At 37.4% G+C, this 25,991-nt stretch overlaps 1 protein-coding gene across 1 annotated transcript in view; it reads right to left on the reverse strand.

Annotated features, from left to right (window-relative positions):
• Positions 1-25,991, reverse strand: part of ACER3 (alkaline ceramidase 3) — a 187,877-nt gene that overhangs the window by 21,223 nt on the left and 140,663 nt on the right. The window contains exon 7 of the mRNA XM_061202830.1: positions 21,147-21,205. Within this exon, the coding sequence (XP_061058813.1) occupies positions 21,147-21,205 (59 nt within the window). The remainder of the gene's footprint in view (positions 1-21,146; positions 21,206-25,991) is intronic.

Consider the following 25,991-nt stretch of genomic DNA (forward strand, 5'->3'; position numbering starts at 1 on the left):
CTTCTGGGAAGATGAAACGAACATAATTTTCCCTATTTTTCCCACTAAGTACAATTAAAAACCTTGAACATTATATATAAAAAACATAAGAAGACTCTGAAAGGTGGAGAGAAGGAGGCAGACTGGTTCAGGACTTTGGGACCTGAGTAATGCTACTGTGATAAATTCCATGTGTTTTCTTGTTGCCTCAGACACCCGAGAGTTGGAACTGAAGAAGCTAGTAAACCAGAAACACCACTAGGCACAGACAAAAAACAGCCCAACAAAAGTCTGTTCTCTCTCCAAAGAACCAGGAAAAAGGAAGTCTAGTAAGATAGAAAACTTACACAATAAACACTCTACAGCCAAACACTACAGAAAAAACTGTGGTCTCACCCCCATCCATTCTCAAAGCCTGAGTGGGAAGCCTAGACTTCATTCCTCATCAGGCCCTAAGAAAGTGCCCCAACCTCCTGCCACAGTAATGTCAAGCAGGGAGGGGCTGGATCTTTCCCCACCCAGCAGTAACAAGCTCTCCACTTCCTGCAGTGTCAGTGGAGACCACATGGGGAGCCTGAACTTCCATCTTCATGTGGTAATAACAAGGTGTTCTCCCTCCTCACTGCGGTGGTATGAGAGTAGAGCTACTGGGGAGTCAGAATTTCTACCACTGACCAGAGGTAACAAGGTCATTCCACTGAGCTGTCAGTGGAGGCCACATGGTGAGAAATAATTAGGCACTCTTGCCCTTCCCAGGCAGGGTGGTATCAGAAAGGCCTAGTAGAGAGTGGAAATTCCTACCCCAGCTCAGCAGTAATGAGGAGCTCTTTCCCCCATTTGTGTGTCAAGAGACGGCAAGGAAGAACCTGGACTCCTACCAGTACCTGGCAATAATGAGGTGGCATTCAGGGACCTGTGGGACTATAAGGAAGATCTAGTATTCATGTTATTGGTGTCCCAGAAGGAGAGGAAAAAGAGGGCAGGAATGAAAAAGTACTTCATGAAATAATGGCTGAAAACTTTCAAATCTGGCATACACACACATAACGAACACAAACAAACAACAACACTATAACCCACAGATTCAAGAAGCTAAACCTATGTCAAACAGGTTAAAACCAAAGAAATCCACATCAAGACACAACATAGGCAAATTTCTGAGAAATAAAGACAAGGGAAAAATGTTGAAAGCAGTGAGAGAAACAATACCTTACCCTATACCATGTGCAAAAAACAATCTGAATGACAGGATTTCTCATCAGAAAACTTGAAGGCCAGACAGATGTGGCACATTTTTCAAGTTTTAAAAGAAAAGAACTGTCAACCTAGAGTTCTATATCCAGTGAAAATATTCTTCAGGAATGAAACAGAAATCAAGACATTCTCAGATGAAGGAAAACTAAGAGGATATGTTGCTAGATCTACCCTAAGAGAATGGCTAAGGAAGTTTTCAAAACAGAAAGGAAATGATGAAAGAAGGAATCTTGGAATGTTAGGCAGGAAGAAAGAGAAATGGAAAGAGTAAAAATTTGGTTAGATTATAATACATTTTACTTCTCCTCTTGAGTTTCCAAATTATGATTTATGATTGGGGCAAAAATCAAAATACTATCTGATGTGGTTATAAATGCATGCAGAGAAAATACTTAAGATAATTATATTTTAAATGGGGCAGGAAAAAGGCAGTGTTAGAGGTTGAAGTGTTTTCCCTCAAAAAAGATATGCTGAAGTCCCAATCCCCAGTATCTTAGAATGTGCCCTTATTTGGAAATAGGGTCATTGAAGATATAACTAGTTAAGATAAGGTCATGCTGTAGTGGAATGGGCTCCTAATCCAATATGGCTCATACCCTTGTAAGAAGACAGCCATGTGAAGACACAGAGACACAGGGAGAACACCATGTCATGACAAAGGCAGAGAATGGAATTATGCAGATAAGAGTCAAGGAATGCCAAAGATTGCCAGCAAACCACCAGAACCTAGAAAGAGGTGAGGATGAATCCCCCTACAGGTTTCAGAGGAAGCATGGCCCTACTGACACCTTGATTTTGGACTTCTAGCCTCCAGAACAATGAATTTCAGTTATTTTAAGCTATCCAGCTTGTGGTGTTTTGTTACAGTTGCCCTAGGAAACTAATATAGGTATGTAAAGGGAAGGTAAGATTTCTGCACTTCACTGGAACTGGTAAAATGTTAACACCATTAGACTGTGATGTTATGTATGAAACCGAGCAGGGCCCTGTGGGGTTCCCGGGCATGGAGGCCTGCTTTGTCTCCCGTTTCTTGTAGGCAAGACTCCAGCCTCCATGACCTTCCCTGAGTTCCAAAGGGCAGATTCGAACAGTTGCTAATCAAGGGAGGAACAGCCAAGAAACCGCCTGAGGCAAGATTAAAGGGAGCAGACAAGCTCATCAAGATTAGGAGACCACCTGAGACAAGACGAAGGGAGTGCAAGAGCTGCACACACCCTAATCTTTTCAGCAACCACACCCTTGAACTATTGCTATAAAACCCCTCACCAAATTCTCCCAGGTTGGGACACATAGTTTTCGAGGGCAGGAGCCTGCTGTGTCCCCCTTTGCCTGGGAAAGCAATATAGCTGTTCTTTTCTACTTCACCCAAAACTCTGTCTCTGATATTTGACTCGGCACCAGTGTACACAGGGTGAGATTTTGGCATAATGTATATATAATGTAATACTAAGAACAATCACTAAAAAAACTATACAAGGAGAAAGACTCACAAACACTAGAGATATACTAAAATGGAAATCTAAAAAATGTTCAAGTAACTCACAGGGAGGCAGGAAAAAGAAAATATAGAACAAACAGAAAACAAAACATAAAATAGTAGAATGAATCCTTAATATAAAAATTATGTTAATATAAATGATCTAAATAAACCAATTAAAAGAGACTGGAAAAGTGGATTCAAAATCATGACCCAAATATATGATATCCAAAAGGAAACTCAATTCAAATATACCAATACAGGCAGGTTGAAAGCAAGAGTATAAAAAAGTGTATCATGCAAACATTAATCAAAAGAAATCTATGTTGATATGGCTATAGTAATGAGAGATGAAGTGGAGTTCAGACCAAAGAAAATGACCAGAGACAGAGAAGGACATTACATGATGACAAAAGGGACAATCCACCAAGAAGACATAGGAATTCTAAATGTCTATGCATCAAACAAGAGAACTGCAAAATAGGGTAGATGACAGAATGAAGCAAAAATTGATAGAATGAATGAGAAACAGATAAATCCACAAGTATATTTGGAGACTTCAACACTCCCCTCTCAACAACTGATGGAACAACTACCCAGAAAATCAACAAGGATAAAAGAAAACCTCAAAAACACCATTGTGCAGCAAATGGCTAATTCACTGGGGTTGGGCTGTGCAAATACTGTACATCCCAAAGAAAGGATTGGCCTTTGACTGTTTCCTGGGAGATAACACCTAATTCCTTTGAATATCCTGTTCTATAAGAGTGTCTTTGTATACCTGACACCTAGGGCCACACCATAAAGTTTACACTAATAATGTGACTAACAGTAAATGCCTTTTTTGTTTGTTTGTTTCTTTGCTTAGGGTGCTGGGCCATGCTGTATCAGTTTAACCTCTGGTTAAATGTAACCATGAGTATAACATTTTTTCTGAGCTTTGTGAGTCTTTCTAGCAAATCTTTGAACCTGAGTGTGGTCTTGGGGATCCCTGACACAACCATCAAACAACATGATCTAATAGATATTTATAGAAAATTTCCTCCAGCATCAGCTGAATACGTATTCTTTTCAAGCACACATATGGAACATATGCCAAGAAAGGTCATATCCTGGTCTCCCAAGAAAACTACAGGTCCAGATGGTTTCTGTGGAGAATTTTTACCTAACATTTAAAGAAGAATTAACACCAACTCTATGCAATTTCTTCCAGAAAATAGAAGGGGAAGGGAACATTTCCCAATTGATTTTATGAAGCTAATATTACCCTGAAATCAAAATCAGACAAAGACAGTACAAAAATAAAACTATAAAACAATATCTATCTTGAATATAGATGTAAAAATCCTTAACAAAATATTAACAAGTATCATTCAGCAATATATAAAGATTTTTACACCATGACTGAGTAGGGTTCATTCAGAATACACAGTTGGTTCAGTATTTGAAAATTAATCAGTGTAATACGCTATACTAAAAGGAAAAAAATCATATGATCAAATTAAGTGATATGAAAAAAGCATCTGACAAAATTCAGCACAATTCATGATAAAGATTCTCAGAAAATTAGGCATAGAGAGTAACTTCTTCAACTTGATAAAAAGCATCTATAAAATCTATACAGATAACATCGTACTTAATGGTAAAAGACTGAATACTTTTCCCCTAAGACTGGGAACAATGCAAGGATAGCTGCTCTCACCACTGTTATTCAACACAGTCCTAGAAGTTCTAGTCAGGGCAATAAGGCAAAAGAAGAAATTAAAAGCACATACATTATAAAGGATGATATAAACCACTGTCTCTACTTGCAGCAAATCTCAAGGAATCTACGAAAGTCTCCTGGAACTATTAAGTTCAGCAAGGTGGCAGAATACAAGGTAAACAAAAAGAAAATCAATCGTATTTTTTTCTCTTTTTAAAATTTGAGCTAATATTTACTGAGTGCCTCCTATGCTCTGGGTATTCTTCATAGAGCTTAAAATGCTCTGCATGAATTACTACATTTAAGGCTCATAAGAACCCTACAAAGTAGGCACTATTTTTTTTTAACATTTTCAATATTTTTTATATTGATTATGCAATGAATTGATGATATCTTGACATACTGGTTATATATAATGGGATTAAAATAAATTTCACTGATTTCTTATTTTTTTCTTTTCCATTATAGTTTATTATAAGATACTGAATATAGTTTCCTGTGCTATACAGTAGGACCTTGTTGTTATCTATTTATATATACTAGTTTGTATCTCCTAATCCCAAACTCCTAATTTATCCCTCTGGTAACAATAAGTTTGTATTCTATGTGAGTCTGTTTCTATTTTCAAAATAAGTTCAGAGACTTCCCTGGTGGCACAGTGGTTAAGAATCCCCCTGCCAATGCAGGGAACACAGGTTCAATCCTTGGTCTGGGAAGATCCCATATGCCGTGGAGCAATTAAGCCCGTGTGCCACAACTACTGAGCTTGCGCTCTAGAGCCCACAAGCCACAACTATTAAAGCCCAAGCGCCTAGAGCCTGTGCTCTGCAACAAGAGAAGCCACCACAATGTGAAGCCCATGTAATGCAGCGAAGAGTAGCCCCTGCTCACTGCAACTAGAGAATACCCAACGCAGCCAAAGATAAAATTAAATTAAAGAAAGAAGTTCATTTGTGTCATATTTTAGATTCCACATATAAGTGATATCATATGATATTTGTTTTTCTCTGCTTGACTTACTTCACTCAGTATGATAATCTCTAGGTCTATCCATGTTGCTGCAAATGGCATTATTTCATTCTTTTTTATGGTTGTATAATATTCCCTTATATACACACATACACACATACAGACACACACATATCACATCTTCTTTATCCATTCATCAGTCGATTCTCTAGATGTATGCCCAGGAGTGGGATTGCTGGATCCTATGGTAACTCAATTTTTAGTTTTTTAAGGAACTTCCATGCTGTTTTCCACAGTGGCTGCTCCAATTTACATTCCCATCAACAGTGTAAGAGGGTTTCCTTTTCTCCAAATCCTCTCCAGAATTTATTTGTAGACTTTTTAATGATGGCCATTCTGACTGGTGTGGGGTGATACCTCATTGTAGTTTTGATCTGCATTTCTCTAACAATTAGCAATGTTGAGCATCTTTTCATGTCTTACTGGCCATCTGGATGTCTTCTTTAGAGAAATACCTATTTAGGTTTTCTGGCCATTTTTTGATTGGGTTGTTTGTTTTTTTGTTATTAAGTTGTTTGCTTTTTTGTTATTGAGTTGTATAAGCTGTTTGTATATTTTGGAAATTGAGCCTTTGTTGGTCGCATCATTTGAAAATATTTTCTCCCAGTCTGTAGGTTGTCTTTTTGCTTTGTTTATGGTTTCCTTTGCTGTGCAAATGCTTATAAGTGTGATTAGGTCCCATTTATTTATCTTTGCTTTTATTTCTGTTGCCTTGGGAGACTGACCTAAGAAAACATTGGAATGATTTATGTCAGAGAATGTTTTGCCTATCTTGTTTTCTAGGAGTTTATGGTGTCATGTCTTATAATTAAGTCCTTAATCCATTTTGAATTTATTTTTGTGTATGGTGTGAGGGAGGGTTCTAACTTCATTGATTTACATGCGGCTGTCCAGCTTTCCCAGCGTCACTTGCTGAAGGGACTTTCTTTTCCCCATTGTGTATTCTTGCCTCATTTCTCAAAGATTAATTGATCATAGGTATGTGGTTTTATTTCTGGGCTCTCTATTCTGTTCTACTGATCCATGTCTGTTGTTGTGCCAACACCACGCTGTTTTGATTACTGTACATTTGCATCAATAGTATTGTCTGAAGTCTGGAAGGGTTATGTCTCCAGCTTTGTTCTCTTTCCTCAGGATTGCTTTAGCAATTCTGGGTCTTTTATGGTTCCACATAAATTTTAGGATTATGTGTTATAGTTCTGGGGAAAATGTCATGGGTAGTTTGATAAGGATCACATTAAATCTGCAGATTGCTTTGGGTAGTGTGGCCATTTTAACAATATTAATTATTCCAATCCAAGAGCATGGGATATCGTTCCATTTCTTTCAATCATCTTCAGTTTCCTTTATCAACGTTTTATAGTTCTCAGCATATAAAGTCTTTGACCTCCTTGGTCAGGTTTATTTGTAAATATATATATATTTTTGATGTGATTTTAAGAGATTGTTATTTTACTTTCCCTTTCTGATAATACATTGTTAGTGTAAAGAAATGTATGTTAATCTTGTAGCCTGTTACCTTGCTTAATTTATCAGTTCGAGTGGCTTTTGTGTGGAATCTTTAGGGTTTTCTACATATAGTATCATGTCATCTGCATATAATGACAATTTTACCTCTTCCCTTCCAATTTGGGTACCTTTTATTTCTTTTTCTTGTCTGATTGCTGTGGCTAGGACTGCCAATACAATGTTGAATAGAAGTGGTGAGAGTGGGCAACCCTGTCTTGTTCCAAATTTTAGTGGGAAGGCTTTCAGCGTTTCACCATTGAGTATTATATTGGCTGTATATTTGTCATAAATAGCTTTTATTATGTTGAAATATGTTCCCTCTATACCCACTTTGGGGAGAGTTTTTATCATGAATGGATGTTGAATTTTGTCAAATGCCTTTTCTGCATCTATTGAGGTCATTTTTGTCTTTTCTTTTGTTGATGTGGTGTATCACATTGATAGATTTGCCTATGTTGAACCATCCTTGTGACCCTGGGATGAATCCACCTTGATAATGGTGTCTGATCCTTTTATGTGTTGTTGGATTTGGTTTGTTAATATTTTGTTGAGGATTTTTGCATCTATGTTCATCAGTGCTACTGGCCTGTAATTTTCTTTTTTTGGTAGTGTCTTTGTCTGGTTTTGGTATTGGGGTGATGGTGGCTTCATAGAATGACTTTGGGAGTCTTCTTTCCTCTTCAATCTTTCAGAAGACTTTAAGAAGGATTAGTATAAGTTCATCTTTGTATGTTTGCTAGAGTTCCCTAGTGAAGCCATCTGGTCCTGGACTTCTGTTTGCAGGGAGGTTTTTTTTGTTTTTGTTTGTTTTTGTTTTTACAGATTCTATTTCACTTCTAGTAATAAGTCTGTTCAAACTATCTATTTCTTCTTTATTCAGTTTTAGTGGGCTGTATGTTTCTAGAAACTTATCCATTTCTTCTAGGTTGCCCAATTTGTTGGGATATAATTGTTCATAGTATTCTCTTATGATTTTTTGTACTTCTGTGGAGGTATCAGATGTTATTTCTCCTCTTTCATTTCTTATTTTGTTTATTTGGAACCTCTTCTTGGTGAGCCTGGCCAGAGGTTTGTCAATTGTGTTTATCCTTTCAAAAAACCAGCTCTGGGTTTTACTGATTTTTCTCTATTGTTTTTTTTAATCTCTATTTTTTTTTTTACTTCCTGTCTGATCTTTATTATTTCCTTCCTTCTACTAACTTTAGGTTTTGTTTGTTCTTCTTTTTCTAAATCTTTTAGGTGGTAGGTTAGGTTGTTTGAGATTTTTCTTATTTTTTGAGGAAAGCCTACATTGCTATGAACCTCCCTCTTAGGATTGCTTTTGCTGCATCCCATAGATTTTCTATGGTTGTGTTTTCATTGTCATTTGTCTCAAGGTATTTTTTAATTTCTTCTTTGATTTCAAGTTGACCCACTGGTTTTTTAATAGCATGTTGTTTAGTAATGATTTTTTTCTTGTTTCTCTTTCTATGGTTGATTGCTAGTTTCATGCCATTGTAGTCAGAAAATATGCTTGAAATAATTTCTGTCCTCTTAAACTTGTTGAGGCTTGTTCTGTGTCCTACCTAGTATGTGGTCTATCCTAGAGAATGTTCCATGTGCACTTGAAAAGAATGTGCATTTTGGGTTTTTTGGATGTAATGTCATAGTATCAAAATTAAAATATCAATTAAGTCTAACTTTTCTAACATGTCATTTAGGATCTCTGTTGCCTTATTGATTTTCTGTCTGGAAGATCTGTCCACTGATGTCAGTGGGGTGTTAAAGTCTCCTACTATTATTGTATTCCCATCAATTTCTCCCTTTATGTCTGTTAGTATTTGTTTTATATATTTGGGTGCTTCTATATTAGGTGCATATATGATGATGAGTGTAAAATCCTCTTCCTGTATTGATCCTTTTATCATTATATAGTGTCCTTCTTTATCTTTCTTTATAACCTTTGCTTTAAAGTCTATTTTGTCTGATATGAGTATTGCAAGTCTCACTTTCTTGTCATTTCCATTTGCATGAAATATCTTTTTCCATTCCCTCACTTTTCAATCTATGTGTAGGCAGCATATTGTAGGCTCTTGTTCTGTTATCCAGTCTGCCACTCTATGTCTTTTGATTGGAGCATTTAGTCCATTGATATTTAAGGTAATTATTGATATATATGTATTTATTGCCATTTTAAACCTTGTTTCCCAGTGGATTTTGTATTTCTTCTTTGTTCCTTTCTTTTTCTGTTTTTCATTTTGTAGTTTGAAGTTTTTCTTTTGCACTATGCTTGAGTTCTCTACTTTTTGGTTTTTGTGAATCAATTATATGTTTTTGGTTTGTGGTTACCCTGTTTTTCAAGTATGTTAACCCATTACTATAACTACTTGCTTTAGACTGGTAGTCATACAAGTTCAAACACACTCTAAAAAAAAAACCCCCACATTTTCTTACTCCCCTCCCTGACATTTTATGATTTTGATGTCCTCTCTAACATCTTCATGTTTATACTTTTGCTGTTCGTCATAGTTACCATTGCTTGCACACAAAAAAGTTTTTTTAAATCTATGTACTGCCTTATTTAAGGGATTTATTTTCCAATTGTGATTTTTCTCTTTCCTATAGATTCTTGCTTCTTTTCTATTGATTTATGTATGTATGTATTTAATTATGCTGCACTGCGCAGTTTGCAGGATCTTAGTTCTCCGACCAGGCATTGAACCTGGGCCCCGGCAGTAAAAGTGCCAAGTCCTAACCACTGGACTGCCAAGGAATTCCCTACTTTTTTTCTATTTAGAAAAGACCTTTCAATATTTCTTTTAGGTTAGGTTTAGTATTGCTATATTCTTTTAGTTTTTGCTTGTCTGAGAAATTCTTTTTCCTTCTATTCTAGATAATAATCTTGCTGTGTAGAGGATCCCAGATTGCAGGCTTTTTATTTTCAGGACTTTGAATATATATTGCAACTCCCTTCTGGCCTGCAATGTTTCTGTAGAGAAATCAGCTGATAGCCGTATGGGGGTTCCCTTGTAACTAACTCTTTGTTTTTCTCTTGCTGCTTTTAGAATCTTCTCTTTGTCTTTAGCTTTTGTCATTTTAGTTATAACATATCTTGGTGTAGGTCTGTTCAGGTTCATCTTGTCTGGGCTTCCTGTATCTGGATATCTGTTTCCTTCTTTATGTTTAGGAAGTTTTCAGTCATAATTTCTTCAAATATACTTTCAATCCTCTTCTCTCTTTCTTCTCCTTCTGGGATTCCTACTATGCATAGATTGGCTCACTTTATGTTATCCAATAGGTCTCATATATTGCTTTGATTTTTTTCATTTGTCTTTCCATCTGCTGTTCTGATTGGGTGATTTCCATTATTCTATCTTTCAGATCACTTATTCATTCTTCTGCATTATTTAGTTTTCTATTTATTGCTTTCAGCTTGGTTTTCATCTCAGCAAATGAGTTTTCTAGTTTTAATTGGCTCCTCTTTATAGTTTCTAGTTCCATGTTATAGTGATCTGTATTTCTGTCAATAGCTTTTATTAATTCCTTCAGTATTTTTATTACCTCCTTTTTGAACTTGGGATCTAGTAGACTGGAGAGGTTTGTTTCATTGTTCTTTCAGGGAATTTCTCCCATTCTTTTAATTGGGACTATTTCCTCTGGTTCTTTTTACTTATATTTCTCTGACTCTATGAATTTAGGAGAAACATTATCTACTGTGGTCTTTAAGGGCTGTTTTTATGTGGAAGCATTCCTGTGGAGCCTGCATGAGTCTAATATTTTTGGTGTGAAGGCTGTTTTTAGTATGGATGCCTGCTGTCTCTTTCCTTAGTGTGTGCTGGCCACTATCCCGTTGATAGGTGGTGTGACTGGTGTTGTGGTGACCAGAGCCCGTACTGGATATTGAGTGGGGCCTCCTCTTTGCTCTGTGGCTGTCACAACCCTGTCAGGGGCAGGATCTGCTCCCCAGCTGTTGGAATAGAAGCCCCCAGATCCAATTCTTAAGTGCGGTGTGGGGTAGGTGGAACTGGAGCGCTTCCACTAAGTATTACTCCGCAGGAGCTGTCCACCAGAAAGTGAGATCTGTGGTGTCGTCTGTCACCGGTTGTGCAGGCTCACAAAGTACACTGCTGTTGGTACTGCCCTGGGCCCCGTCTCAGTCAAGGGAATGCAGGCAATCAGCCTGAATGTCTCTCAGCTGCTGTGATCACAAAGCTGCTGGCACAGATCTGCCGAAGTCAGACACAGGGACCTGCCACAGTCATGCACCTGGACCTGCCATGGAAGCTATGGAATCAGCACAGACCCTGGCCCGCCTCTGTGTGCACATGCCTGCAAAGCCATCAGGTGCTAAATCTGGACCCACCCCAGGCTAAGGAGCACCAGTAATCCACTGAGATGTCCAGAAGGCACTGAGCTAATAAAGGCACCAGTGTTGTAAATCCATCAGTCCCAAAGCTGCAAGCCCAGATTTCAGCCCTGCCTCTGAGTGTGGGCAACTGCCAGGACTAGCAAGCTCCCAGAGCTTGTAGAGGTGGAGTTGTGCCTGCTGTGAGCAATGAGGAAAATGAGGCTGCTGTGGCAGAGCCCCTTCTCTCCCTTTGCATGTGCGTTAACAATGGGGCTTCTATGGCATACCTGGGCTCAGTCCTGCGCATACCCCAAGTTGTGGCCTGGGCCACACTCCAGTCTCTTTGGGCTGTCTCCACAGAGCCAACCCCAGTCCTCTCCCCAGGTTTGTCCTCTGAAGCCCAAATTTCAGCACCCAGCCCCTGCACACACCAGCAGATGCATGTCTCAGGCTGGGGAGTGCAGCAGGGTGGCCATGACTGTGCTGGTCTCTCTCCGCCCTGCCTGCCGCAAGCCAGTTGCTGCACTCTCCTCTGAACCTCTGACACTCCCTTTCTGTCCTGGCTGATCTTCCAGCCAGAGATGGGGGTTCCCAGGGTGAGAGAAACTCTCCTGTTTCACAGCACCCTCCCAGGGTATAGGTCGAATCCCAATTCCTTTTTTTTCTCTTTCATCCTGCCCAGTTACATGGTGATGTTTCTTGTGGCTCTGGTTGTATGAGGTGTTTTGCCAGTGTTCAGTAGTTATTCTGTGAGAACTGTTCCACATGTAGGTGTATTTTTTATGTATCTGTGGGAGGAGATGAGCTCCATGTCCTTCTATTCTGCCATCCTGATCTCTCTGGTACTGTTATTAATATGCTGTGTTCCTACCTAATAGCAATAAACGTGTGGACACCAAAATTTAAAAATACAATACCATTTACAACTGCTTTAAAAAAATCAAAGCTTTAGTTCGCTTCCTTCTCAGTACCAAGTCAGTGGTTTTCCTAGCAGAAGTCTCCAGAGATTGGTTCAAGATGGCAGAGTAGAAGGACATGCTCTCACTCCCTCTTGCGAGAACACCAAAATCACAACTAACTGCTGAATAATCATCGACAGGAAGACACTGGAACTCACCAAAAAAGATACCCCACATCCAAAGACAAAGGAGAATCCACAATGAGACAGTAGGAGGGGCACAATCAAAATAAAATCAAATCCCATAACTGCTGGGTGGGTGACTCACAACTGGAGAACACTTATACCACAGAAGTCCACCCACTGGAGTGAAGGTTCTGGGCCCCACGTCAGGCTTCCGAACCTGGGGGTCCAGCAATGGGAGGAGGAATTCCTACAGAATCAGACTTTGAAGGCTAGCGGGATTTGATTGCAGGACTTCGACAGGACTGGGGGAAACAGAGACTCCACTCTTGGAGGGCACACACAAAGTAGTGTGCGCATCAGGACCCAGGGGAAGGAGCAGTGACCCCATAGAGACTGAACCAGACTTACCTGCTAGTGTTGGAGGGTCTCCTGGAGAGGCGGGGGGTGGTTCTGTCTCACCGTGAGGACAAGGACACTGGCCGCAGAAGTTCTGGGAAGTACTCCTTGGCGTGAGCCCTCCCAGAGTCCATATTTAGCCCCACCAAAGAGCCTGGGTAGGCTCCAGTGTTGGGTTGCCTCAGGCCAAACAACCAACAGGGAGGGGACCCAGCCCCACCCATCAGCAGACAAGCGGATTAAAGTTTTACTGAGCTCTGCCCACCAGAGCAACAGCCAGCTCTACCCACCACCAGTCCCTCCCATCACGAAACTTGCACAAGCCTCTTAGATAGCCTCATCCACCAGAGGGCAGACAGCAGAAGCAAGAAGAACTACAATCCTGCAGCCTGTGGAACAAAAACCACATTCACAGAAAGTTAGACAAGATGGAAAGGCAGAGGGCTATGTACCAGATGAAGGAACAAGATAAAACCCCAGAAAACAACTAAATGAGGTGGAGATAGGCAACCTTCCAGAAAAAGAATTCAGAATGATGATAGTGAAGATGATCCAGGACCTCGGAAAAAGGATGGAGGTAAAGATCGAGAAGATGCAAGAAATGTTTAACAAAGACCTAGAAGAATTAAAGAACAAACAAACAGAGATGAACAATACAATAACTGAAATGAAAAATACACTAGAAGGAATTGATAGCAGAATAACTGAGGCAGAAGAACAGATAAGTGACATGGAAGACAGAATGGTGGAATTCACTGCTGCAGAACAGAATAAAGAAAAAAGAATGGAAAGAAATGAAGACAGAGGCCTAAGAGACATCTGGGACAACATTAAACGCAACAACATTTGCATTATAGGGGTCCCAGAAGGCGAAGAGAGAGAGAAAGGACCCGAGAAAATATTTGAAGAGATTATAGTTGAAAACTTCCCTCACATGGGAAAGGAAATAGCCACCCAAGTCTGGGAAGCGCAGAGAGTCCCATACAGGATAAACCCAAGGAGAAACACACCGAGACACACAGTAATCAAATTGGCAAAAAGGAAACACAAAGAAAAATTATTGAAAGCAGCAAGGGAAAAACAACAAATAACATACAAGGGAACCCCCATAAGGTTAACAGCTGATTTCTCAGCAGAAACTTTACAAGCCAGAAGGGAGTGGCAAGATATACTTAAACTGATGAAAGGGAAGAACCTACAACCAAGATTACACTACCCAGCAAGGATCTCATTCAGATTCGATGGAGAAATCAAAAGCTTTACAGACAAGCAAAAGCTAAGAGAATTCAGCACCACCAAACCAGCTCTACAACAAATGCTAAAGGAACTTCTCTAAGTGGGAAACACAAGAGAAGAAAAGGACCTACAAAAACAAACCCAAAACAATTAAGAAAATGGTCATAGGAACATACATATCAATAACTACCTTAAACGTGAATGGATTAAATGCTCCAACCAAAAGACAAAGGCTTGCTGAACGGATACAAAAACGACCCATATATATGCTGTCTACAAGAGACCCACTTCAGACCTAGGGACACACAGAGACTGAAAGTGAGGGGATGGAAAAAGATATTCTATGCAAATGGAAATCAAAAGAAAGCTGGAGTAGCAATACTCATATCAGATAAAACAGACTTTAAAATAAAGAATGTTACAAGAGACAAGGAAGGACACTATATAATGATCAAGGGATCAATCCAAGAAGAAGATATAACAATTATAAATATATATGCACCCAACATAGGAGCACCTCAATACATAAGGCAACTGCTAACAGCTATAAAAGAGGAAACCGACAGTAACACAATAATAGTGGGGGACTTTAACACCTCACTTAGACCAATGGACAGATCATCCAAACAGAAAATTAATAAGGAAACACAAGCTTTAAATGACACAACAGACCAGATAGATTTAATTGATATTTATAAGACATTCCAACCGAAAACAGCAGATTACATTTTCTTCTCAAGTGTGCACAGAACATTCTCCAGGATACATCACATCTTGGGTCACAAATCAAGCCTCAGTAAATTTAAGAACATTGAAATCATATCCAGCGTATTTTCTGACCACAATGCTATGAGATTAGAAATGAATTACAGGGAAAAAAACGTAAAAAACACAAACACATGGAGGCTAAACAATACGTTACTAAATAACCAAGAGATCACTGAAGAAATCAAAGAGGAAATCAAAACATATCTAGAGACAAATGACAATGAAAACACGACGATCCAAAACCTATGGGATGCGGCAAAAGCAGTTCTAAGAGGGAAGTTTATAACTATACAAGCCTACCTCAAGAAACAAGAAAAATCTCAAATAAACAATCTAACCTTACACCTAAAGGAACTAGAGAAAGAAGAACAAACAAACCCCAAAGTTAGCAGAAGGAAAGAAATCATAAACATCAGAGTAGAAATAAATGAAATAGAAAAACAGAAAACAATAACAAAGATCAATAAAACGAAAAGCTGGTTCTTTGAGAAGATAAACAAAATTGATAAACCATTAGCCAGACTCATCAAGAAAAAGAGGGAGAGGAGGACTCAAATCAATAAAATTAAAAATGAAAAAGGAGAAGGTACAACAGACACCACAGAAGTACAAAGCATCCTAAGAGACTAATACAAGCAACTCTATGCCAATAAAATGGACAACCTGGAAGAAATGGACAAATTCTTAGAAAGGTATAAGCTTCCAAAACTGAACCAGGAAGAAATAGAAAATATGAACAGACAAATCGCAAGTAATGAAATTGAAACTGTGATTAAAAATCTTCCAACAAACAAAAGTCCAGGACCAGATGGCTTCACAGGTGAATTCTATCAAACATTTAGAGAAGAGGTAACACCCGTCCTTCTCAAACTCTTCCAAAAAATTGCAGAGGAAGGAACACTCCCAAACTCATTCTATGAGGCCATCATCACCCTGATACCAAAACCAGACAAAGATACTACAAAAAAAGAAAATTACAGACCAATATCACTGATGAATATAGATGCAAAAATCCTCAACAAAATACTAGCAAACAGAATCCAACAACACATTAAAAAGATCATACACCACGATCAAGTGGGATTTATCCCAGGGATGCAAGGATTCTTCAATATACGCAAATCAATCAATGTGATACACCATATTAACAAATTGAAGAATAAAAACCATATAATCATCTCAATAGATGCAGAAAAAGCTTTTGACAAAATTCAACATCCATTTATGATAAAAACTCTCCAGAAAGTGGGCACAGAGGGAACCTACCTCAACATAATAAAGGCCATATATGACAAACCCACAGCAAACATCATTCTCAATGGTGAAAAACTAAATGCATTTCCTCTAAGATCAGGAACAAGACAAGGTTGCCCACTCTCGCCACTATTATTCAACGTAGTTTTGGAAGTCCTAACCACGGCAATCAGAGAAGAAAAAGAAATAAAAGGAATACAAACTGGAAAAGAAGAAGTAAAACTGTCACTGTTTGCAGATGACATGATACTATATATAGAGAATCCTAAAGATGCCACCAGAAGACTACTAGAGCTAATCAATGAATCTGGTAAAGTGGCAGGATACAAAATTAATGCACAGAAATCTCTTGCATTCTTATACACTAATGAAGAATCTGAAGGAGAAAGTAAGGAAACACTCCCATTTACCATTGCAACAAAAAGAATAAAATACCTAGGAATAAACCTACCTAGGGAGACAAAAACCTGTATGCAGAAAACTATAAGACACTGATGAAAGAAATTAAAGATGATACCAACAGATGGAGAGATATACCATGTTCTTGGATTGGAAGAATCAATATTGTGAAAATGACTACACTACCCAAAGCAATCTACAGATTCAATGCAATCCGTATCAAATTACCAATGGCATTTTTTACAGAACGAGAACAAAAAATCTTAAAAGTTGTATGGAGACACAAAAGACCCCGAATAGCCAAAGCAGCCTTGAGGGAAAAAAGCGGAGCTGGAGGAATCAGATTCCCTGACTTCAGACTATACTACAAAGCTACAGTAATCAAGATAATATGGTACTGACACAAAAACAGAAACATAGATCAATGGAACAGGATAGAAAGCCCAGAGATAAACCCACGCACCTATGTTCAACTAATCTATGACAAAGGAGGCAAGGATATACAATGGAGAAAAGATAGTCTCTTCAATAAGTGGTGCTGGAAAAACTGGACAGCTACATGTAAAAGAATGAAATTAGAACACTCCCTAACACCATACACAAAAATAAACTCAAAATGGATTCAAGACCTAGATGTAAGACCAAACACTATAAAACTCTTAGAGGAAAACATAGGAAGAACACTCTTTGACATAAATCACAGCAAGACCTTTTTTGATCCACCTCCTAGAGTAATGGAAATAAAAACAAAAATAAACAAATGGGACCTAGTGCAACTTAAAAGCTTTTGCACAGCAAAGGAAACCATAAACAAGACAAAAAGACAATCCTCAAAATGGGAGAAAATATTTGCAAACGTATCAACAGACAAAGGATTAATCTCCAAAATATATAAACAGCTCATGCAGCTCAATATTAAAGAAACAAACAATCCAATCCAAAAACGGGCAGAAGACCTAAATAGACATTTCTCCAAAGAAGACATACAGATGGCCAAGAAGCACATGAAAAGATGCTCAACATCACTAATTATTAGAGAAATGCAAATCAAAACTACAATGAGGTATCACCTCCCACCAGTTAGAATGGGCATCATCAGAAAATCTACACACAACAAATGCTGGAGAGGGTGTGGAGAAAAGGGAACCCTCTTGCACTGTTGGTGGGAATGTAAATTGATACGGCCACTATGGAGAACAGTATGGAGGTTCCTTAAAAAACTAAAAATAGAATTACCATATGACCCAGCAATCCCACTACTGGGCATATACCCAGAGAAAACCATAATTTAAAAAGAGACATGCACCCCAATGTTCACTGCAGCACTATTTACAATAGCCAGGTCATGGAAGCAACCTAAATGCCCATCGACAGATGAATGGATAAAGAAGATGTGGTACATATATACAATGGAATATTACTCAGTCATAAAAAGGAATGAAATTGGGTCATTTGTAGAGACGTGGACTGTTATACAGAGTGAAGTAAGTCAGAAAGAGAAAAACAAATATCATATAGTAACGCATATATGTGGAACCTAGAAAAATGGTACAGATGAACCGGTTTGCAGGGCAGAAATTGAAACACAGATGTAGAGAACAAACGTATGGACACCAAGGGGGGAAAGCGGCGGGGGGTGGGGGTGGTGGTGGGATGAATTGGGAGATTGGGATTGACATGTATACACTGATGTGTATAAAATGGATGACTAATAAGAACCTGCTGTATAAAAAAATGAAATAAAATTCAAAAATTAAAAAAAAAAATCAAAACTCCAAAATGCTAATTGAAGAAATCAAAGATGATCTAAATAAATCGAGAGACACACAAGACACACAGTGTTCATAGACTGGAAGACTCAACATAGTAAAGATGTCAATTTTTCACAAATTGATATGCAGGTTTAATGCAATTCCTATCAAAATGCCAATAAGATTTTAAATATAGACATTATTCTAAAATTTATACGTAAAGGCAAAGGAACCCAAATAGAAAAAACAGTTTTGAAAAAGAAGTGAGAGGAATCAATCTATATGATTTGAAGAGTTATTTTATAGGTAGAGTAATCAATTATCAGAGAGTAGGACCGGTAGAAGAATAGACACCTAAATCAATGCAACAGAACAAAAAAACTCAAAAATACATCTACACAAATATACCCAAGTAATTTTTGAGAAAGGTGCAAAAGCAATTCAGTGAAGAAACAGCCTTTTCAACCAGTGGTCCTGGAGTAGTTGGACCTCTGTAGGTTAAAAAATGGACCTCAACCTACTCCTTACCCCTTACATAAAAATTAACTCAAAATAAATCATAAACTTAAATGTAAAACTATACAAAACTTTTGGTAAAAAACGGGAAAACCTAGGGTTAGGCATTGAGTCCTTAGCCTGCATGCCCAAGCATGATATGTAAAAGGAAAATTGATAAACTGATTTCATCAAAATTAAAAACTTTTGCTCTGTGAAAGGCCCTGTGAACAGCATGAAAGACAAGGTACAGACTGTGAGAAAATATTTGTGAGCCACATATTTGATGAAGGATTAGTATCTAGAATATGTAAAGAATGCTCAAAACTCAAATAAAAAAAAGAGAAACAATCCCATTAGAAAATGGGCAAAGACATGAACAGACGTTTCACCAAAGAGGATATATAGATGGTAAATAAGCACATGAAAATATGTTCAACATCATTAGCCACTAGGGAAAGAAGAATTAAAACCACAATGAGATATCAGTACATATCTGTAAGAATGACTAAAATAAAAAATAGTGACAACAGCAAATGTTGGCAAGGATGCAGAGAAACTGGGTCACACATACACTGCTGGTGGGAATGTAAAATGGTAGAGCCACTCTGGAAAAGTTTGGAAGTTGGGCTTCCCTGGTGGTGCAGTGGTTGAGAATCCTCCTGCCAATGCAGGGGACACGGGTTCGAGCCCTGGTCTGGGAAGATCCCACATGCCGCGGAGCAACTAAGCCCGTGCGCCACAACTACTGAGCCTGTGCGCCCTAGAGCCCGTGCTCCACAAGAGATGCCACCGCACTGGGAAGCCCGCATACCACAATGAAGAGTAGCCCCCGCTCACCACAACTAGAGAAAGCCCACATGCAACAACGAAGACCCAACGCAGCCAAAAATAAATTAATTAAAAAAAAAACAGTCTGAAAGTTTTAAAAAGAATTAAACATATGATTATCATACAACCTAGCAATTCCACTCTGGGCATTTATTCCAGAGAAATGAAAATTTATATTCACATAAAAACCTGTAAACAAATATTCATAGCAGCTTTATTTGTAATAGTAAAAAACTAGAAATAAAAAACTGGAAATCCAGATGTTATTCAACAGGTGAATGATTAAACTGTGGTACATCCATATCATGGAATACTACTCACAATAGAAAGGGTGAACTATTGATACACTCAACAACTTGTATTAATCTCCAGTGAATTATGCTGAGTGCAAAAGGCCAATCCCAATGGTTATATATACTGTGTGATTCCATTTATATAACACTCTGAAAATGAAAAATTGGAGAAATGAAGGGCAGATTAGTAGTTGCTAGGGGTTAAGCATAGGGGGTAAGGGAACGGGGTAGGAGGGAATTGGGTGTGGCTACAGAAAGACCACACAGGGATCCTTGTGGTGATAGAATTGTTCTGTATCTTGACTCTGTCAGTGTCAAATCATGGTTATGATATTGTACTACAGTTTTGCAAGACATTATCACTAGAGGAAACTAGTAAAGGGTACAGACAATCTCTATTATTTCTTACAAATGCATGTGCTTCTACAATTATCTCAAAACAAAAAGTTTAATTAAAAAAGAAAAAAACAGGGCTTCCCTGGTGGCGCAGTGGTTGAGAGTCTGCCTGCCAATGCAGGGGACACGGGTTCAGGCCCTGGTCTGGGAAGATCCCACATGCCGCGGAGCAACTGGGCCCGTGGGCCACAATTACTGAGCCTGCGCGTCTGGAGCCTATGCTCCGCAACAAGAGAGGCTGCGATAATGAGAGGCCCGCACACCACGATGAAGAGTGGCCCCCACTTGCCGCAACTAGAGAAAGCCCTCTCACAGAAACGAGGACCCAACACAGCCATAAATAAATAAATAAATAAATAAAAGAAAAAAACTAAAATAAAAGGATATAAACTTTAAAAAAAAAAAAGAAAAAAACAGGAACAAACCCATAAATCATACTATTTACTTACTGAGCATCTGTTATATGGCCAGGCCCTATGTCAGGTACTCACATGAAATATTTCTTATTTTATTTTTCATGAACTCTATAAATATTATGCCTATTTCCTAAATGATCTTTCTGGAATACTGTTTCTCTGTGACACTAATAGTCTTCCTTGAGAGGTGTTCTGCAAAAAGGGTTTCTTAGTTAAGTAGTTTGAGAAACACAAAAACAATTATTTTCTTTTCTACTGTAGGATTTTTCAAGGCCTTTAATAAACTCATGTACATTATAAATATTCAAAAGGAGGCCATCACACACAGCTTTCCTCAAATTTCTTCAATTTTACAACTCCTGGTTTCACGTGATGCCTATTAACAACTTACTTAAAGAATTAGTATTTCTTGCAATATACCATAATAAATGTTGGGTTATAAGTTTTCTATCAATAGCCTTTCTGGAGTTGGGTTTTATGTGTTATTTCAGTTTAGGCTACAGATTTACCACCTAAGTATACTCTTTTGATGATCCAAACTACTTACCATGTAACAATATAAATAGATCGAACTACTAATGTGAAGACCAACATTCCATACATGACCTGAAGAAGAAAGGGAAAATGAAGTTAGTAAAATCATGATTCTTTGGCAAAGGAAGTATATTTTGCCTACAAAAATAGCCCTCCCAGTTAAATGTAAACATTTATTATCTTTCATTACATTTTAAAGAACAGATGTATAATTATATAATGAAGAGTTATACTAACCTTTGAGGAAACAGCCTGCTTGTGAATAATCAATATCAGAAGTCTCATGTCAATTTTAATTCTGAATGGTTACATGAAATTTTAAATATCTGCTGAAACCTGAACAAATGCTGTATTTTTGCCTCATATTCCCTAGAGATCCTTTCCTTCTTGTTAGCTTCACTTTCAGCAAATGATTCTACTTCCCATCTTATAAATCTGAACTCTTTTAAACTCTCCTCCTAAGTGTTTCTGCATTCATATGCACCCTCTCCCTGCATTCTTTCTCCCATTCCTAGTTTCTAAAGAAAGAGGTGCCCATTTCTTCTTGACTGAGGTTAATCGACTCCCCTGTGTTCTTTATTCTATATGCTCCCACATCTTCCCAGACTTGGCTATAACAACTAACCTCTTTCTCTTCTATATTGAGCACTGGATAGGTACTACTACCTGGAAACCTGAACCTAGTGGGAAAATTTAACTTTTAAAAGTGTGAAATATTAAATACAAGAAAATTGCATAGAATATAAATGTACAACTTAAATATTTATAAAGCCAATAGCTGGGAAAGTACCATTCAGGTCACATGTTATCTCTTCCCAGTCCAACCCTCTCCCCTACTCCTTAGAGGAAACCACTCTCCTGACTTTTATAATAAACACATTTTCTTGCTTTTATTTACGTGTTTACTAACTTAAACTGGCATCCTAAATATGAACTCCTAAATAAGTTTTTAAAATTTTAATTTTAATTTACAATAGAATAATGTTACATACATTTGTTTTTGTTTTATCTTTTAGGATTCAATTATGTTGTATACGTAGCCATAGTTCATTCATTTTTGATATCACATAAATAACTACCACAATTTATTTACCAATTCTTGTGTTGATGGACATTTTGAGGTTATTTCCAGTTTTCACTGCTATGAACATTTTTACGCATATATTCTAGTACACACATACAAAAGTGTCTCCAGGGTATGTACCTAGGAATGTAACTGCTGGGTCAGAGGGTATATTATTATCAAAATTACTAAAAATGTCAAACTGTTTTCCAAAGTGGTTATAGCAACCTTTACTCCAACCAATGTGTATTCTGAGTGTTTCTTTTATGTCACATACTCAAAACATGATATAGTCAGACTTCTAAAGTTTTGTCAGTCTATGTGGTTTTTAATATGTATTTCTCCGTTTACAGGTTGAACACTGTATGTTATGTTCACTGGCCATTTGATATCTGCTATTGTTCAAACCTATTTTTTTATTTGGTTGTCTGTCATTTTCTTATTTACTTGTTCCTGTTTTAACTTCAAAAAACTTTTAAAATTAAAATATAACACACACACACAAAGTGCTCAAAACATAAACACTGTTTGAGGATTATCACAAAACAAATATCTTTGCAATTTTTGACTTCGTAGGTCAAAAAACTGAACTTTGGCAGAATACCATAAATCAACCTCATACCCCTCTCAAGTTCTATTCCCTTCTCTTCCCCGAGGTTTACCACTATGCTGACTTCTCACATTAGAGTTCAGTTTTGCCTGTTTTGAACCTCAATATACATGGAACTCCGTTTTATATACTTGTGTCAAGCTTCTTTTACTCAGTATTGTGTTTGTGAGCCTCATTCAACTTGTTATATGAGCTGTGGTATATCAGTGTTCATTGCTATCTAATATTCCATTATTTGAATATGTATATTTTATATATCCATTCTACTGCTGATGGACATTGGGGTCTAAGTTTTAGCTATTTATAATAATCCTGCTATACACATATATAACATAGGAAGGTCACTCTTTGATATAAATCACAGCAAGATCCTTTTTGACCCACCTCCTAGAGTAATGGAAATAAAAACAAAAATAAACAAATGGGACCTAATGAAACTTAAAAACTTTTGCACGGCAAAGGAAACCATAAACAAGATGAAAAGACAACCCTCAGAATGGGAGAAAATATTTGCAAACGAAGCAACTGACAAAGGATTAATCCCCAAAATATACAAGCAGCTCATGAAGCTTAATATCAAAAAAACAAACAACCTAATCCAAAAATGAGCAGAAGATCTAAACAGACGTTTCTCCAAAGAAGATATACAGATTGAAAGAATGCTTAACATCACTAATCATTAGAGAAATGCAAATAAAAACCACAATTAGGTATCACCTCAGATGGGTCAGAATGGCCATCATCAAGAAATCTACAAACAATAAATGCTGGAGAGGGTGTGGAGAAAAGGGAACCCTCTTGCACCACTGATGGGAATGTAAATTGATACAGCCACTATGGAGAACAGTATGGAGGTTCCTTAAAAAACTAAAAATAGAACTACCATATGACCCAGCAATCCCACTACTGGGCAATATACCCTGAGAAAACCATAATTCAAAAAGAGTCATGTACCACAATATTCATTGCAGCACTATTTACAATAGCCAGGACATGGAAGCAACCTAGGTGTCCATCGACAGATGAATGGATAGAGAAGACGTGGCACATATATACAATGAAATATTACTCAGCCATAAAAAGAAACGAAATTGAGTTATTTGTAGTGAGGTGGATGGACCTAGAGTCTGTCATACAGTGAAGGAAGTCAGAAAGAGGAAAACAAATACCGTATGCTAACACATATATATGTAATCTAAAAATACCAATGGTTCTGATGAACCTAGGGGCAGGACAGGAATAAAGATGCAGACGTAGAGAACGGACTTGAGGACATGGGGAGGGGGAAGGGTAAGCTGGGACAAAGTGAGAGAGTAGCACTGACATATATACACTACCAAATGTAAAATAGATAGCTAGTGGGAAGCAGCTGCATCACACGGGGAGATCAGCTCGGTGCTTTGTGACCACCTAGAGAGGTGCGATAGGGAGGGTGGGAGGGAGACGCAAGAGGAAGGGCCTATGGGGATATATGTATACATATAGCTGATTCACTTTGTTATACAGCAGAAACTAACACAACATTGTAAAGCAATTATACTCCAATAAAGATGTTAAAATATATGTATGTATGTGTGTGTGTGTGTGTGTGTGTGTGTGTATATATATATAATTTTTGGTGTACATGTTCAGGGATTTCTACTGGGCATATGCCCAGGAGCCAAGCTGCTGGATCACAGCATATGCACAAATTCAAGTTTAGTAGTTTTTACAAACTCTTTTCCAAGGTGATTATACCGATTAACACTCCCACGTGCAGTGTATGAGTGTTGCTTAATATCCTTGCTAGTCAGCCCTTGGTACTATAAAGTCTTTTTTATTTTAGCCATTCCGTTGAGTATGTAGTGGTATTTCATTGTGTTTTCAATTTTCATTTCCATGATGACTAATATAGATTGAATACCACTTCATATGTTTATTGGCCATTTGGATATAATCTTTTGTGAAATGTCTCATCCATTTTTCTACTGGGTCTCCTACTTTTTTTTATTGGTTTGTAGGAGGTCTTTACATATACTAGTCTTTACTTGATTATACGTGTTGTGAATATCTTATTCCACTCTATAGTGTTATGTGTTCACTCTCTTTATGTTGTCTTTTTATGACCCTAAATTCTTAATTTTAAGATTAAATTAGTGTTGTCTGTGTCTTGTAATAATGGTATAGCTATTTAATTTAGGTATTCTTTAATGTCTGTAAATGTGTTTTATAATTTCTTCCATATATAGGTCTTAGACATTTATGCTAGATTTACTCCTAGGTACTTTATAAATATTTTTAGATGATTATCATAAGTAGTAATTTTTAAATGTCATTTTCTACCTGTTTGATGCTATTATATATAAATACAGCCATTTTTTTGCAAACTGCTTTTATATAATGTGACTTTACCTTTTAAAATCTCTTCTAATAATTTATTTGTAGAGTCTTTAGGTTTTCCCTATATACATTTGTATATCACTTGTGAATATTTACAGTTTTGTCTCACCTTTTTAATTCAATAATTTTCATTTCTTTTTCTTGATTAACTGAGTGGGCCTGGTCCTCCAGTACAATATGAATAGAATTGGTGATAACAAGTACTGCTATCTCATGCTCAGTCTCAAAGAGAAAGCTTTCAATGGTTCATCACTAAGTGTTACACTGAGTGTAGGACTAAAAAAAATTTTTTTTTAATAATCTTTATCAGATTAAGAAGCCCTCTTTTATTTCTAGTTTGCTAAGAGTTTTTAAAAATCATGAATTAATATATTTTATCAAATACTTTTCTGTATCTCTTGAGATAATCATATAATTTTTGTCCTTTAATCTTTTAATATAATTTTCTAATACTGATTAACAGTCTAACCAACTTGATACTCCTGGGATATATCTAATTTAGTCATGATGCTTTATCCTATTTTTGTTTATATTGGCTGATTTGGTTTGGAAATATTTTGCCTAGGACTTCTGCCTGTTATTTTAACTCTTTCAAACTCTCCTTACTGGTATTAAAGTTTTGCTTGCCTCATACATGAGTTGGAGAGTATCTCTTCTTTTTGTTCTATTCACTATGAGAATCTGTTTAAGACTGGGATTATTTCTTCTTTTAATGTGTGGTAAACATTCTAGCAAAGTCATATTTGCACACAGATTTCTGACTACTGATTGAACTACTTTTCATTGTTTATAGGACAATTCAGGTT

This window comes from Eubalaena glacialis, chromosome 10 (genome assembly GCF_028564815.1).
Source record: "Eubalaena glacialis isolate mEubGla1 chromosome 10, mEubGla1.1.hap2.+ XY, whole genome shotgun sequence".
Taxonomy (NCBI): domain Eukaryota; kingdom Metazoa; phylum Chordata; class Mammalia; order Artiodactyla; family Balaenidae; genus Eubalaena; species Eubalaena glacialis.